General features: G+C 31.7%; 1 protein-coding gene and 1 pseudogene across 4 annotated transcripts; both read right to left on the minus strand.

Moving 5' to 3' along the window:
* Positions 1-1278: 1278 nt before the first annotated feature.
* LOC113863717 lies at positions 1279-2687 on the minus strand (annotated as a pseudogene).
* Positions 2688-10296: 7609 nt separating this feature from the next.
* Positions 10297-14250, minus strand: LOC113862675 (cell cycle checkpoint control protein RAD9A). Of its 4 annotated transcripts, XM_027495792.1 has the most exons (10): positions 14125-14250; positions 13718-13837; positions 13250-13358; positions 12394-12645; positions 12205-12317; positions 11954-12018; positions 11408-11658; positions 11182-11338; positions 10820-10860; positions 10548-10738 (listed from the first exon to the last, which is right to left on the minus strand). In XM_027495792.1, the coding sequence occupies exons 1-10, from the start codon at positions 14227-14229 to the stop codon at positions 10599-10601; spliced, it is 1353 nt and encodes a 450-aa protein (XP_027351593.1). In that variant the 5' UTR covers positions 14230-14250; the 3' UTR covers positions 10548-10598. The 4 variants fall into 4 exon arrangements, 2 of the variants coding, with proteins under 2 accessions (XP_027351592.1, XP_027351593.1); XM_027495791.1 differs by lacking the exon at positions 13718-13837 and having other exon boundaries at positions 10297-10738; positions 14125-14231; XR_003504475.1 differs by having other exon boundaries at positions 10640-10738; positions 10820-11338; positions 12205-12281.
* Between the last annotated feature and the right edge of the window lie 358 nt (positions 14251-14608).

Consider the following 14608-nt stretch of genomic DNA (forward strand, 5'->3'; position numbering starts at 1 on the left):
AATAAAATGTGATTCAAAGTAAATCTCATTAAAATAGGGTCATGTTATAAAAAAAACAATAACATGAAATTAAGAACTAAAAAAAATTAGACTGATTTAGCGATATATAATTGTAAAATAAATAAATGTATATTTTAGAAATATAATAATACTATATTAAAAGAAAATAATATAATATAAAACAATAATACGACTTGTATTTAATTTTATAAAAAAAATAACGCTATTTTATATAGCTAAGTGGAAGGAGTCGCATGCAGCAGTTATTTACGTACTGATCCATTAGATTTTTCAGATGATTCAGAGGCCGTGGAATTTTCAAATGACACTCGTGTTTCGTGAAGCCTATTCTGTGGATGATTCCATTGCTAAATGGGCTATCTCATCCTCATTTACAGGCCCAAACTCAGCCTTAGAGGGATAATCCACCTCTGCTTATCGTCGAGTTCTGTTTCTTATTATTTTTATATAAAAGGAGTCACGTAAAATAGTATTTATTAAACATGACTGCTACTTAGTACCAATAAGTAACAATTAACTCGTTAATATAATTTGATTAACGGTATGCGTTTAGAATTGTGTTAAATTTACTTAAGCGTGAATATATTTTAACATTATAAATTATAGTTTTTATATTAAACATAGTTTAACGTTATTTTATTAAATATTTTAACATACCCTAAGCATTAAAATAAGATGGCTTGAAAATGAAAGTTAACTTTCAATAAAATATTAACCCAAAGAGACAGAGGCACTAGCCATAAAATTAACCAACAACTTGCAACATGTTTAGATTTACATTTAAATTGTTATAGTTATAAGTATAGTTTAATATTATTAACTTTTATGTTAAATTCATATTTATATATTTTTAGATTAAGCTCTTCCATTGAAAACGCACTATCTTTTATAAATATTTATACAGTGTCTTGTAAATTAAAAAAGTATTTTCTGTCTTTTTATATATGAAAAAATTATCACTGCTAATTATATATTAAAATATAAAATAAAGAATAAAAATTAATTAATTATTTAAAAAAATATAACTTAAAAGCTCATAATTTGATCTCTAAATTAGAACTGTGTGAGATTCAAGTTAATAATTTGAGTGCCAAACTAAGGACTCTATTAAAGTAGAAACTCTTTAAATTAATACTCGATAAATTAATAAACTCTCTAAAATAATAAGATAATAATTTTTCGGGAGATCCCTTTATAATTTTCGGTCTCAAGAAAATCATAAATTAATAATTCATAGAAACTGAAAAAAAAAATATATTACACTCTATTGAAATATGATTCAATAGTTGTCTGTTTTTCTTTAAAGTTCAAGTCTATTTGGAGCTCATCTCTAACTTTTCTTATTGCATCCAATAGCTCAGGTGTTGTATTTTTGTATTGTATTATAAAGTTGTGAAGAGTGTTTGACGCCATAAGTGCTTCCTTTCGCGTAACAGGCTCCAAAGACACTGTATCATCTTCGTCATCATCCTCTGCATTGTTCTCAATGATAGTACCCACAATATCTTCTAAACTCTGAACCTCCGAACATGCTTCATTTTCACCTGGGTAGTTCATTAGATTGTCAATATCCATCTTATTACGATAGCCACATTGATTGATCATAGTCTCGAGGTCTTGAGTTTCTTCATCAAAAGTGGATTCATCCAAATTTCTTGCAACGTCACTATCTGAACAAATTTTACAGTGTCGGAAGCAATTCGCTATTGTTTCTTTCCGAACATCTATCGTCCAAGCTGGGATTGCCAAATTGATAGCATCAAGGACATTTATCTTCCCTGGATCAGATTGTCCCACCTCATAACCTTCCAATATTTTGCAGTAAAACCTTCTACGGTAATGCATCTTGAAAGCTCTTATTATCCCAGCATCGCAAGGTTGAATCTTTGATGTCATGTTGGGTGGCAAGAAGAATAACTCAACGTTTCTTAGCCCTTCAATATTTCTTGGATGTGCTGGACAATTATCCACCACAAGTAGAACTCTTCTACCATGCATCATTTGGTCAAATGAACGAACATATTCATAAAAAAGCACACTAATCATCCATGCTTTTTTGTTAGCTCGATACTGACAATTCAAGCTATTCATGTTGACATTCTTGAGGCTTTGCATATTTTTCAATAATTCATAGAGGGATTTTTTCAGAGCCATCTTCATTGCAACAAATAACTACCGTCAGCCTTTCTTTATCTTGTTTTCTTCCTTCAAGTTGTTTTGTTGCCAGTGAATGATTAGCTTGTAGCCTATAAAACAACTCAGTTTCATCCATATTGCAAACATCTTTCATAGGGAACTGATCAATTTTCTCCCGAATCGATACCAATTTCTGCTCCATGTCTTGTATATCAACAGACCCACTCTCGCCAAAACGAATGCTGAAGAAACCACTCATAAACAACCTTCTCCATGTCAAGATATTTTGCTAGTTTGTGTCTTTTGACCTCTGCTCTTTCCTTTTCTATTTTAGCAGAGAGATAGTCATTTGACCGCTTATGTGTGTTTGATATTGTTCCTTGACTAACTTTCAACTGAAATTTTCCCTCAAGCCATCTCTGCAAGTCTTTTTGTGTGCTTGCAGGATTATCTCTCTTATACTCACACAACTCCTTACGTATTTGATCTGACATAGTTAATTTTGCAACACCTTTTAGATGAGAAGCCATCTTGTGAGATATGGTTTGAATACTCTAACACATTCATGTAATTTATATATGCCAAACTTGCTTAAGAATACATTGAACACATTTGTTCCTCTTGTTTACATTTACTGTACTTCAAAAGTCATTATTGATTTCCAATGCATATGTAGTGTAGTTACTAATTTACTGTACGTTGAGTCCCAAAGTTCGCTGCAACGTAATTCTAAGAAACATAGATTAATTTGCCTTTTTATTTAGTATGTACAGTATAATTACTTAAAAACTCTTTAAATTAATAATTATTAATTTATCTATAAATTAATAACTCTCTAAATTAATAAATTTTTCCGGTCTTGACATTATTAATTTAAAGACATTATTAATTTAAAGAGTTTCTACTGTACTTGGATCATTTTGAAGAAACCCTGTTTCAAGTTAATTGGGGTAGAAGATGAAGATACCTTCACTTTCCTACTCCCATTCACCGTCTTGATAAGGTATTCCCCATAAGTTAGTTTGGTTAGGTTTCAGAGAAATTTGGGTGAACAACCAGTAATTAAAATTGCAATTGTCAAATTATTGACCTTCCACATTACCAATGTCAGGCTTTACTAGTTGTTGTGGTCCCTTCGTCTCCATAACCGATGGAATCTCACCTCTTAACGATATTATAAAATAAACTCCATAGAAAGGCAATCAAAATCTTACTGCATACTTTGCATTTTTGAAAATATACAATGATAAATCTGTGGGGCCTGTATGTATAAACCTATGAAGGGGACCACTCTTACCTTTAATTTGGACAGTGTTAGAACTTAGAATTTGATGGATCCCATCATTAACAACCCAACCACTAAAAATATATAAAATTTGGGAATTTATATATAAGAACTCTTCCTGCCGGCAACTTTGTTTATGTTTCATCTTATTCCTTATATTTTTTAATTATAAACTTTTTTTACAAGACCACAAATATATAAAGATGCAATCACATTGTTAATTATGTACATTTGAAAAACCTCAGAAAAATTGAATTTTTATTTATATATTAGGCAAGCATGGAAAGCAAAGCATTAAGCCATTAACCGTTGACCAAATGTTTTGGAACTGTTTGAATTTTCAATCTGCCAGATTTGAGAGAGACAAGTGCCAATAAATAAAAATCCAAAGGATAAGAAAAAATGCGAAAAAAAAAGGATAAATCACTGACATTCAATTATTCAGCAGCAATACGGCAACAGATACATAGACAGGCTAGCATGTAGCTGGACCAAATGGGTAAGGTAAAAAAAAAAAGCACAATTATTTTTCATATTTTTTATTTATACAAAAACAAGTAAATAAAAATAACAATAAGAACAAACAGTAAGTATATTCAACGGTGAGTGACAAATCGATTAACATCCAATATTGAAGTATACAAATACAATCAAAGCCCATTATAAAATAAATTAAAAAAAGAAGAAAAAAGGAGAAAAATTTAGCTCCTGCACCTTGTAATGGCACTGCAGCCACGACTGTAAGGGTTGGCTTGAGCGCCAGGTCTGCAATTGTAGTAGGAAGCGCCTTGGCGAGAACAGGGGACAGTGTTCCTCTGCAGCGCGCCGTAGCTGATGTACTTTGTTGTGGCTAAGATGCGCCGGTTGATCTCGTTGTCCAACTGGAACTCCTCCTCCTCGATGCTGGCTTTGGAGGGTAGCCACGTCATTTCCATTCCTGCATCCGCTGTCGGCGTCGAAGTCAACAGCAAAAGGGTTGCACAAATCGCGAGGAAGAGGAACGAATACAAGCTCGCCATTGTTTCTTTGTCTTTGAGTTTGAGTTTCTGAAATCAACCTCCGTGCCTGCAATCTCTCTCTCTCTCTCTCTTCCTTCTTCGTTTGGTTTTGCTTGCGAATGAGTCACAGAGCAACGGCAGCATTATTAGCATCTAGTTTAAAAGCCTCAAGTGTTTCACAATGACACTCGACTATCATTTATTTACGTTCATGCCATTCCCATTTAACCTTACTTTTTATTATTTTCCCGTCCGTATTTTTAAATTTTTTTAAAAATTTAAAAATTACTCTTCATCCCCTGCCGTCACCCATTTTTTAAAATTCTAATACACCAGCCTCACCCACGATTCTTTATAAAAAAGCCGTAATTTTTTTTTATCTCAAATTACAAAACAATAGTCGATAAACTCGAATATACTGCGGTAGAACCAAGGTAACGATAATCTCACATTTTTTAACATATTTTTTTTAATATATTCTTTGTTATTATTAAGATTTATTTAAAATCATAAAAATTGTGTTTTATTTTTAAATTAATATTTACTTTTAATATATTTTTTAATTTTTAATAAATTTTGATCATGTGTTAGAAAGAGTATACTAGAGAATATGTTATTAGCATTATTTCTTTAAGAGAACAATGATTATATAGAGTTATTAAAAAACTTATAAAAAATATTTGTTTTTCTTTTTTTACTTTATTTTTACCTAAGACACGTGAAAATTTTAAATGTAAATATCATTATTAGAGTCAACTAAGTTAAGTTTCATGAAGGATAAACGTGGGAGAAAATAAAAACTTAACGTGTTAGTTTTATATTCGCCGGCTGATCCTACTTTCAAATATCAAGTGTAATGAAATATCCTCCTTTTCATAAGTTTTTTTTTTTTTTCTTTTTAAGAATGTCTACTAATAGGATAACTTTTTACTGGATGGCCATGAAGTATTGAAAACTCGCTCCCTATAAATCAATGATGGAAAGCAGCCAAGTGTCACATATAAGGGTAGGGAAAAAAGAAGACACAAAACGAAGAATAGAATAACTAATAAATATTTGAATATACACAAGGACATATAGAAGATAATGGAAACACAGTGATCTCAAAATATTATTTCGATTATATATAAGAAGTGCATCTGATATTTTGTTGGTTGCAATTTCTTGTGTATGACTTATGAACATTTAAATTAGAGATTTGCATTATAGCTGGTTAAACTTCAATGTTAACATGTTGTGGGTGTAGTTGATTCATCACAAAATAACTTGTTCAATATCGTCGTTTTATTAATAAAAAATACAAAGATTTAAATTTTGCCCAAGTTTATTAATTCTGACATTAAAAAAATTCACAATACAACCCGGAGAAAAAAGTAACATTGATAAAACAATTCATGCAATATTGAATTCTTTACTATATTTGTAAAAAAGTATTTTATTGCATGTAGACAAAATGCAACTCGTGTCGAACAAATCGCTTACTTCTTCATGGAGATAAGGAAGGAAGAATGAAAGGGGACATTCAACTCCTCCACTTTCAAGTTTGGTTCAATATTCCAATAACCGAAGCAAGTTTTCTTTTCTTTGGTCTGTTAGGTTCGAAGCTTTTTTACTTTACCCCGTTTGGCATGCCTCGTTTCATCCCTTTTCTACGTCCTTATACTCATAATCATACTGAAAATTAAGATGAATAAACGATGCTTCAGAACATATATAATGGGTCATTAATTATGTATAATGCATCATCATTAATTACATGTAAAACAAAGTTTAAAAAAACCATATTCAATCAGATTTTTAATTAGTTATAGCTATTCTTCGGTTGTCTATTGCTTTTGGCAAAGTTACAAATATTATATATAGTTTGCATACGATGGAAAAAATATATAATATCATTCCTTCTTTTTTTTTGTTTTCCCTTTTCGGTGCCAATTTGATGTTTAGTTAATTAAGAGTTGGACCACGTCAAGCTTTTACTTTTGTATTGATATTGATTATGGTTTAACTTTATTTCATTATCTTTTTATATTTGTCCTTGTCTTTTTCGTTTCTTTTGGGGAATTTTCAGGAAGAGAAAAATGGTTCTCAGGTGGTCGTATTTAAGGGTGAGGCCTTGGAAGTTTTGCCAATTTTACACGACATTTAACCTCATAAATATTTTGGTATTTTGGTTTTATTTTTGGAAAAAAGAATGATAAATTAAGGATGGGTTGTTCTTTCTTTTGGAATTTTGACCAGAAGAAAGGGGGAGTGAGGGATGTTAGTTCGACTTGGTTTGGTAGAAAAAGAATAAAAAGACATAAGGTGAGCATCAAAGCACAAAATTGTCTAGGTATAATGTGGACTGATTGCAAGTGGCACCAAGAAAAAAACCCTTGTTGTCTTAAGGTGGCTCCACAGTTGTGCACTCATGAATCTGAAAGTTTACCAGAAAAAAAAACGACCACGTACCAATCTTTTGTATTCGAACTCTGACCTACACATCATTGAACTTTTCCTTCTCTAGTAGCAGTGTGATATACCTGAAATTTAATCATAGGCATAATAACATTAGTGAGAAATATAAGGCATACCTTAGGTGCAGAGTGGAAAATTTGAGACAAGGTTTTGTTAAGCTTCTAAGCGGCATAAATGGCAAAACTTATGTAGAAGAAATTGACAACATGCATTACAACCCACGCTATAGGATTCCTGCTCTTCAATTAATGCTTCAGTGACACACATGAATGTCTGATTTAGACATTAGTTAGTATGAGTGGAGAAAGTGTTTGAATTCTTCATTTATGTTAGACCTCCACAAGAAGTGTGTATAGGAAAAACAATAAGTTTAGTTATACTTTTTTTTTCCATTATTCTAAATGTGATTTTAATTGCTTGATAGTAATTTCTTCTAATTTAGTTTCTGATCAATTTTAAATTAATATATATAAGTTCTTCATTTGTTTTTAAATTGTTACAATCAAGAGATTTTATTTTATTTTTACTTAAAATTCTCAAATTATCATTTTTTCTTTAAAAACTCTAAAACCTACACTTATTAAACCATGTAAAATCTATTTCCACTTAATTAAAATTCACCATCAAAACTTTATATTTATGTAATTTTAAAAAAAAATTATTACCATAACCTAATATCTTACAAAACCTTTTAAAATTGAACAAATTTTCAACTCAACAGTTTTCAAACCATTTTATGTCAAATATGTCCATAATTTCCAATTATTTAAGTAAAAAAAAAGGCAATTTGAGAATTTTATGCAAAAAAAAAAAAGTGACAAATTAAAGACTTAATAATGAAAAGAGTGAACTACTCTCTCTTCTTAAAAGAATTGCTTAAATTACATTGTTCTTCTTTTTTATGTTAACCTATACATTTCCTTTCCCTAAAAGATGAATACACTTTCTTCGTAATGATATTTTATATTTTTGTATAATTATCAGCACTATCAGCAAATAATTTTTTCTCTTATTTCTATTTTAGTATCTTGACGATATAATAAAGTCTTAAATGCCTATATTTTTCAGCTTTAACAATTTGTCTAGAATCTTTATTTTATCTTCTAAGTTCACAAAATTAATAGTAAATATTTAGCATTAGTCATCAACCATGCATATTAAAACAAATTCATATGTAATACACAGACAACTTTTAACAAAAGAGAAGTGGGTATTTTAGAATATAAAACGAAGAATATATTATAAACATCTCTTAAAAAGGAGAATGCAATATATCCTTATAATAGTTAACGTGAAATTGAAACTAGGGTGATTTATTAAACCACATGCAAATTGAAATTAAAGGCAGTTTGATTGAATATGACTTTGGTTTAGTCAACTGCTTGAGGAGATATAGATAAAACTAAAACATACGTTAGACATACTCTTATTTCTTTTTGCTTATACTACAAATTTTTTTCCCGCTGTTTTGACTTTAGGAACATCTTTACGAAATATAGTGTCAACTTTCATGAAAACTGTTATTATTACGAATTATACAGTTTCATCTTTACGGATTATTTCTCCAACCTAATTAAATTGACCCAAAACCATTACTGTACAGGCTGGAATTCTTTTCGACGAGGAGAGGATATAAATACTTGGAATTGTTCACCAAAGATGCTTGGAATACTTTTCAAGAATAAAAAAATTAGAGTTTTGTTAGTTTCAATCTTTGGGTTGATTTTAAATATGGAAAATTAGAAAGCTTTTATTAAAAAAAGTATATTTATTTTATTAAAGATATAAAAGCATAATATATGTATATATTTTTAAAATTTGTAAACAATACTCTAATAATAATACCAAATCTGCCAAGAGACAGAGGAGGGGCGCTGAAGAAGAGGGGACCCGCAATGCATCTCTCGGGAGACGGTGTTTACGCGTTGCATCCAAAACTACTCTCACTTCCAGCTGCCATCTGATGAAATCAAATAATTAATGGCTATTTTATTTGAGGGAAACGTCCCCTCTATCTAATGTTCCACAAAATGACACAAATTTCTAATCACTGTTCCTTATACTCCATTTTTTAATCACCACGCTTTGATTAATTCACTGAACGGGGACTGCGTCTCCAATCACAACCTCACTTTCAGACCTCGTCACAATCAATGTTGCGTTCATTTACACTCAAACACTATAATTAATGACGATAATTGTTTGCGTATACATACTATTTCACCATTTGATAATTTGATTGAACAGTATGTTATTGAATGAAGCAGCATTGGAGACATAAAAAGTCAAAGATATGAATCAAGAAATCAAAGTCAAATTTACGAATTTCCGGAATTTGGCATAAGCCGTTGAACGAGTCCAATTAGTTTTGCTCTGAATAGTGAAATCCAACTAAAATAGTAGTACAACCTCACTTTTCTGGATGGGTTTGGTGGTTTTGTTGTGTTGTGTTGAGTGGTCCAAGCCCTCTCGCCTCCAAACCGTCAACCAAACTAGCTGGTAAAATATGCAGCGCAAAAACGACCCATGACGTTAAATGTTTCCGAACTATAACAATGCCAATGTTTTTTTTTTTTAAATATTAGAATGCCAATATTATATTCCTGTTCCGTTCTTTCACATGCTCACTTTGATTTATACTTTTCCGAAAAGTAATTGTTAGACATCCATAAGGTGTATATATCCAGGCTATTTTTTGTACAATTAGTTGATAAGCTAATTTAAAGCTTATAAGCTGTTAGTAAAAATTTTAAAATGTATAAATTAGTTTAAAAATATTTGATGAAATTAATTATGATAAATAAGAACTGCAATGTGATGTAGAAAGTATTTATTTATATATCTTTTTATAAAACCCTTTTTTTATTTTGTCAACAAAAACGTTTTATTAATTATTGGAATTTATTTTAAATAATTATCATTTTATATATTTATTTTTTTAAAATACTTTTTAGGATAAAGATATTATTAAGAATAAAATAAATAGTGTAACAAACAAAATAATTGTATTATAAAAAAATAACACAAAAAATAGTAAAAAAGAGAATAATAATTAAAATCATTTACACTTTTTTCCGGTAACAATTTGCATGCTCATTAAATTTAAATTTAAAGTTACCAAAAAAATTCCCCACATAATGCTCAAAATAGACATCAGATTCATCCAATTCCCGAAATAATGCTCTCTTCATTGTCGGATCACAACATTTATCGGTTAGAAAACGTTTCTTTAGCTTGTTCTTTATATATCATCGGGTGTTATAAAATGGCCAATGACTTGGATCATTGAGCCCTTTACCATGCAATCGCCACTGGCATCCATTTTTCCGTTGATTAGTGTAGAAGTTCTGGGGTTCATAATGGACTCAAGGACAAACAAACAGAGAACATATGCTTTAAGGGAAGCTAACAGTAAGATTAATTATGGATAAGAAATATGTATATGATACAGGGATGCCGCATTAATGTGTATTTCTATACATAAGGAAATGGGCGCAGAAAACAAGAATCAGTGTTTCTGCCTGGAAGATTTAATAATATATAATACATACATGAAACTCAGTAATATATGACTATTCAATCATTTTAAATGATAGGTTACTGGTTCAATTGGGAAAATCTTCAAGATGAAGGAGACAGCATGTTTTGAGAATCGCCAAAGCACTTACCAAGATGGAGGAGAACCATCAGAGTTCTCGGAATCACTGTTCTTCATAGTATGGTGGAGTTGACTCAATGTACTGCTCATTTTCGTCTTCGTCGTCTTCTTCATCCTCTTCAGCATCTACCCAATTACTGGGGTGATGTTGTGAAAATGCTTGATCGTTTTCTCGCGTCATATCTGCAGATATGTACTAATTATATTAGTTGCTGAAGGAACAACAACATTCGGTCAGCCCATTAACAAGCCTGATTAACAAACCTTGAGGCTCTCGTCCATGATCCTTTTCAGTTGGTTGGCAGCTGAGATATCAGTTAAGGTAGAGACTAACAACTATTACTTATGAATCCAGCCACCTCAACAAAGTAGTGAGAAGGATGCACTTAGAAATTGCTTTAAATGAAAGGGAATAAAGCATGCAAACAAGTCTAAAATTCAAATCAAAGGTTTCACTCCTAGGGTCTGGTTTGAGCATCCTATATTTCATAACTGCTTTCTGATAATTCAACCGGGAAACCGATGTAAAGAAAGCAATTATAACATTTGTGGCCACACCATTTTGGGGACAGTAAATCATGATAGAAATGTTAACAAAATGGGGCAAACAGTAACATTGAGGATACATATTGGAACCAATGGGATTATTTCCAGCAACTGATGTTACTCTTGAAATTTGTATTGCGCTAATCCTTTGAATCTCTCTTTGCTGATTATCATTCAAAATTGTTTCTCCTTGTGCCTGCCGTTCCTCTAAGACACTAACATTTTTAACTGCACTTGCTGCAAAATGGAAAATCAAGTGAGAATTTAGACAAAAAAAAAATATATCCAACTCAATATTCAAAATACCTGAGAGGTCCGACCAAATACGGGTGTGGTCAGATGGAAGATCTGATGCATTCATTCTGCAGTTCTCTTGCTGCATGTCAGATCCATTTCTTTCTTCAGTATGAGCATGTGTTCTGGTGGCCTCAACAGGAGGTTCTGAGGCAGTGCCTTCGTGAAGTTGAGATATTAACATGGTTGCCAGTACAAGGGTAGCATCAAAATTTGAGTGAGACCCATCTTCCAAACCAAATTTAGGTGCCATAAGAATAGGTCTGCTTGCCAAACACAGTACCATACAAGAATACCGGTAAATAACACATAACAATCAATTAATTAATTATCAAATACCAAAATATACTATATAAAACGAAAAAAAGAGAGGTCTTTATATTTCAATACGTGTGTGTGTAGCATGTTTCTCCACTTAAAAATATAAGACAAATCCATCTTCGCATCTTTTCACATTTCCTATGCTGTCATATTCATAGGAAAAGCTATGCCAACAATCATACAACTTACTACTTAGAATATGAGTATAAATTGTGTCAGATATCAAATATATCTTACTCGCCAGCTTTCTCAAAATGTAAATGAATATCAGCTTCACAGCCCTCACAAAATGAAATAAATGCCTGCAGTTTGATGAGAAAAACATCAAATGCATTTTAAAAAGTCAATTAGCCTTAGAATTGGAGAAAGAAAGAATAAAAAAAATAATAAAAACTAAAAATCCAGATATCAACAACAGTTAATAAACCTACTTATCTCAACCCAAAAGTAAAAAACAAAAGACTTGGATAAAACTTGGCTTACTTTACCTTGAGTTCTTTTACACTGAAAGTTACATCTATTGGCTCTCCAGTATGATGATACTGCAAAAATTCCTCCTTAGGATCTATCCACAGTTGGGTGTGCAGCAAGGTATCATTGTCTGCCATTGAATCTTTGCACGTAAATATACTGTTTACAATAAAGCTACCTACAAAAGTATCACCTTTATTCTTTACCTTTGGTTGGATCAATATAACTTCGAAATTCTACAGCCTTTCCACCAATTTCATTTGTAGAATCAGAAGCTAGAGAAGCAGGTTCTGTTGCAATGATAGTAATCTCTTGAAGTGATGACTGAAAATTAGCAAGTAACCTGTTAAGATCTCGAGGTCTCACAACAAAGTTGCTTGGAAATTTTTGCCTATCAAGGGACAAGTGCTGTATGTCAGGTTCTACATTGCAAGTAATCCAATAGGTTTTTCTCAAACCTGCAGTTAAAAAATAACACATCCTTTTTAATCCACAACAGCATCAAAGGCACTGCACACACGCATATATTATTGAATGGTAAGAAAATAACAGCATAATGATGAGATGCCTAACATCATATACATAGTACACCAAATTATTAATAGATATTTAAGTCCAAAGAAAGATTGAAGTTATCACAACACCCTTTAGTTTATTTAAGAAAACTTTGCTACTATATGATTAGAACTTTCATGTGTGATAGAATTGAAGATCTCTAGGAGATACATTTAGTCAGGGGCTGTTACAAACCCCTAAGCCACTCACCCAAATATAGAATGCAATTGACACACAAAAAGCCTAGCTAACATTAAATGTTACACTTAGCCCCACTTAAAAATAAGGCCACGTCATCAGTATCTAAAAGCACCCTTGATATCATAACAGTTACCAAGTGGAAAAATATAACTAGTTTTTGTTCAGAAACCAATTTCACCATCAAGCTTGTTACAAAGACAAGTAAACGATTAGTCTCCCACAGTAACCCAAATTAAATCCAATAACAGCCGCTGGTTCCCTTTAGGGCAACCACCAGATTGTGTATACATTAAATAAGTAGTGTACCACTATAGCAATCCAAAATCCACTGCACTTTGGAAGCATCTGGATCAGGCAGTTTCACGGTCAAATGATCGATATTTGCAATAGGGGTCCTAAGAACAGCACAAACAGCCTAACCAAAGCATGTGAGTGAGAATTCTTCATTTGCAAACCCAATTCAAATTCAATAAATTTGAGAAAGGCTTTTAAATCAATTTTAAGTCCCTATATTTCAGCAAATTTTTTGTTTTTGTCCCTTTCAACAATTTGTTTTTGCAAAATTCTGTTTTTAATCCTCATTGCTGACGTTGTTCACTAAGAAGCTGCTACATGTTAATTTTTGGTCGCACCATGTTAGCAAGAGAGACTAAAAACAAAAATTCACAAAAACTTGAACTAAAGAAAACTGTTCAAAGGAACTAAAACCAAATATTCACTAAAATGTATGAACCAAAATCATGTTTAAGCCTTTAAGAAACGACCATTCCGCACCTTGAGAAGCACACTGCATTGCACGAGGTTACTGGAAACCGCATAGGCATCAAAGAAGCCAGGATTGAAACTTAAGGATTGATAGGCAGAGCGTGAGGAATTAATAGTGTGGAAAAGAAGCTGTCACAAATCAATGAACCAGAATAAGCAGCGTGTTACTAATTCACTAGTTCATTTTAAAGTACCAATTATGCCTGAAAAACCCTAACTAAAATGTAACGAGAAGTAAAAAGCTTCACCGGAAAGTAAACGATGAGAAATGAAAATATAATTTGCAACGAGCAAAGAGGCACGTTAATCGAAGCGTAATTTGTGAAGCTGGTTATTGTAAAATGAAATTTGGTTTGGAATTAGAAATTGCGAAACATAGTTGAAGAGAAAGAGTTGCAGAGGCATTTCATTGTTACCTGAGAGGACGAGGCTTGAATTGCGAGCTCGTTTCCGACACGTGCGAGACAAGTGATGCATCGTGCAAAGGTTTTGAGAGCGTTATCGCTCAACGTCCATTCCATTGTTAGACACCACACCACACAGTGCGCAACGCTCCTATTTAGGATTCGCGCCTTGGCGGGAAGGCCACAATCCGTTTCCCTGGTGCTTAGCTGCTTGTAATTTTTATTTTTAATTATTTAAGTGAGAAAGTAGAATTTTATTTAATATTAACTTTAAATATTTTGTAAATATAATTATTATAAATATATTTATTTTAGAAGAAACAAATCTATTATTTTAATCATCTAATGAGAGTGTTTAACTTGCTTGAACACAATTGTTTAACTCCGGTCTTGTGATTGCATATCGGAAACAATTAATTACTTATAAAAACAATAATTATTAAACTTGAAAAGAATAATTTATAAAATAAATATTATACTTACATCCATATATACA

The sequence above is a fragment of the Abrus precatorius genome, unplaced genomic scaffold (genome assembly GCF_003935025.1).
Source record: "Abrus precatorius isolate BTA unplaced genomic scaffold, Abrus_2018 Scaffold3, whole genome shotgun sequence".
In the NCBI taxonomy this organism is placed as follows: domain Eukaryota; kingdom Viridiplantae; phylum Streptophyta; class Magnoliopsida; order Fabales; family Fabaceae; genus Abrus; species Abrus precatorius.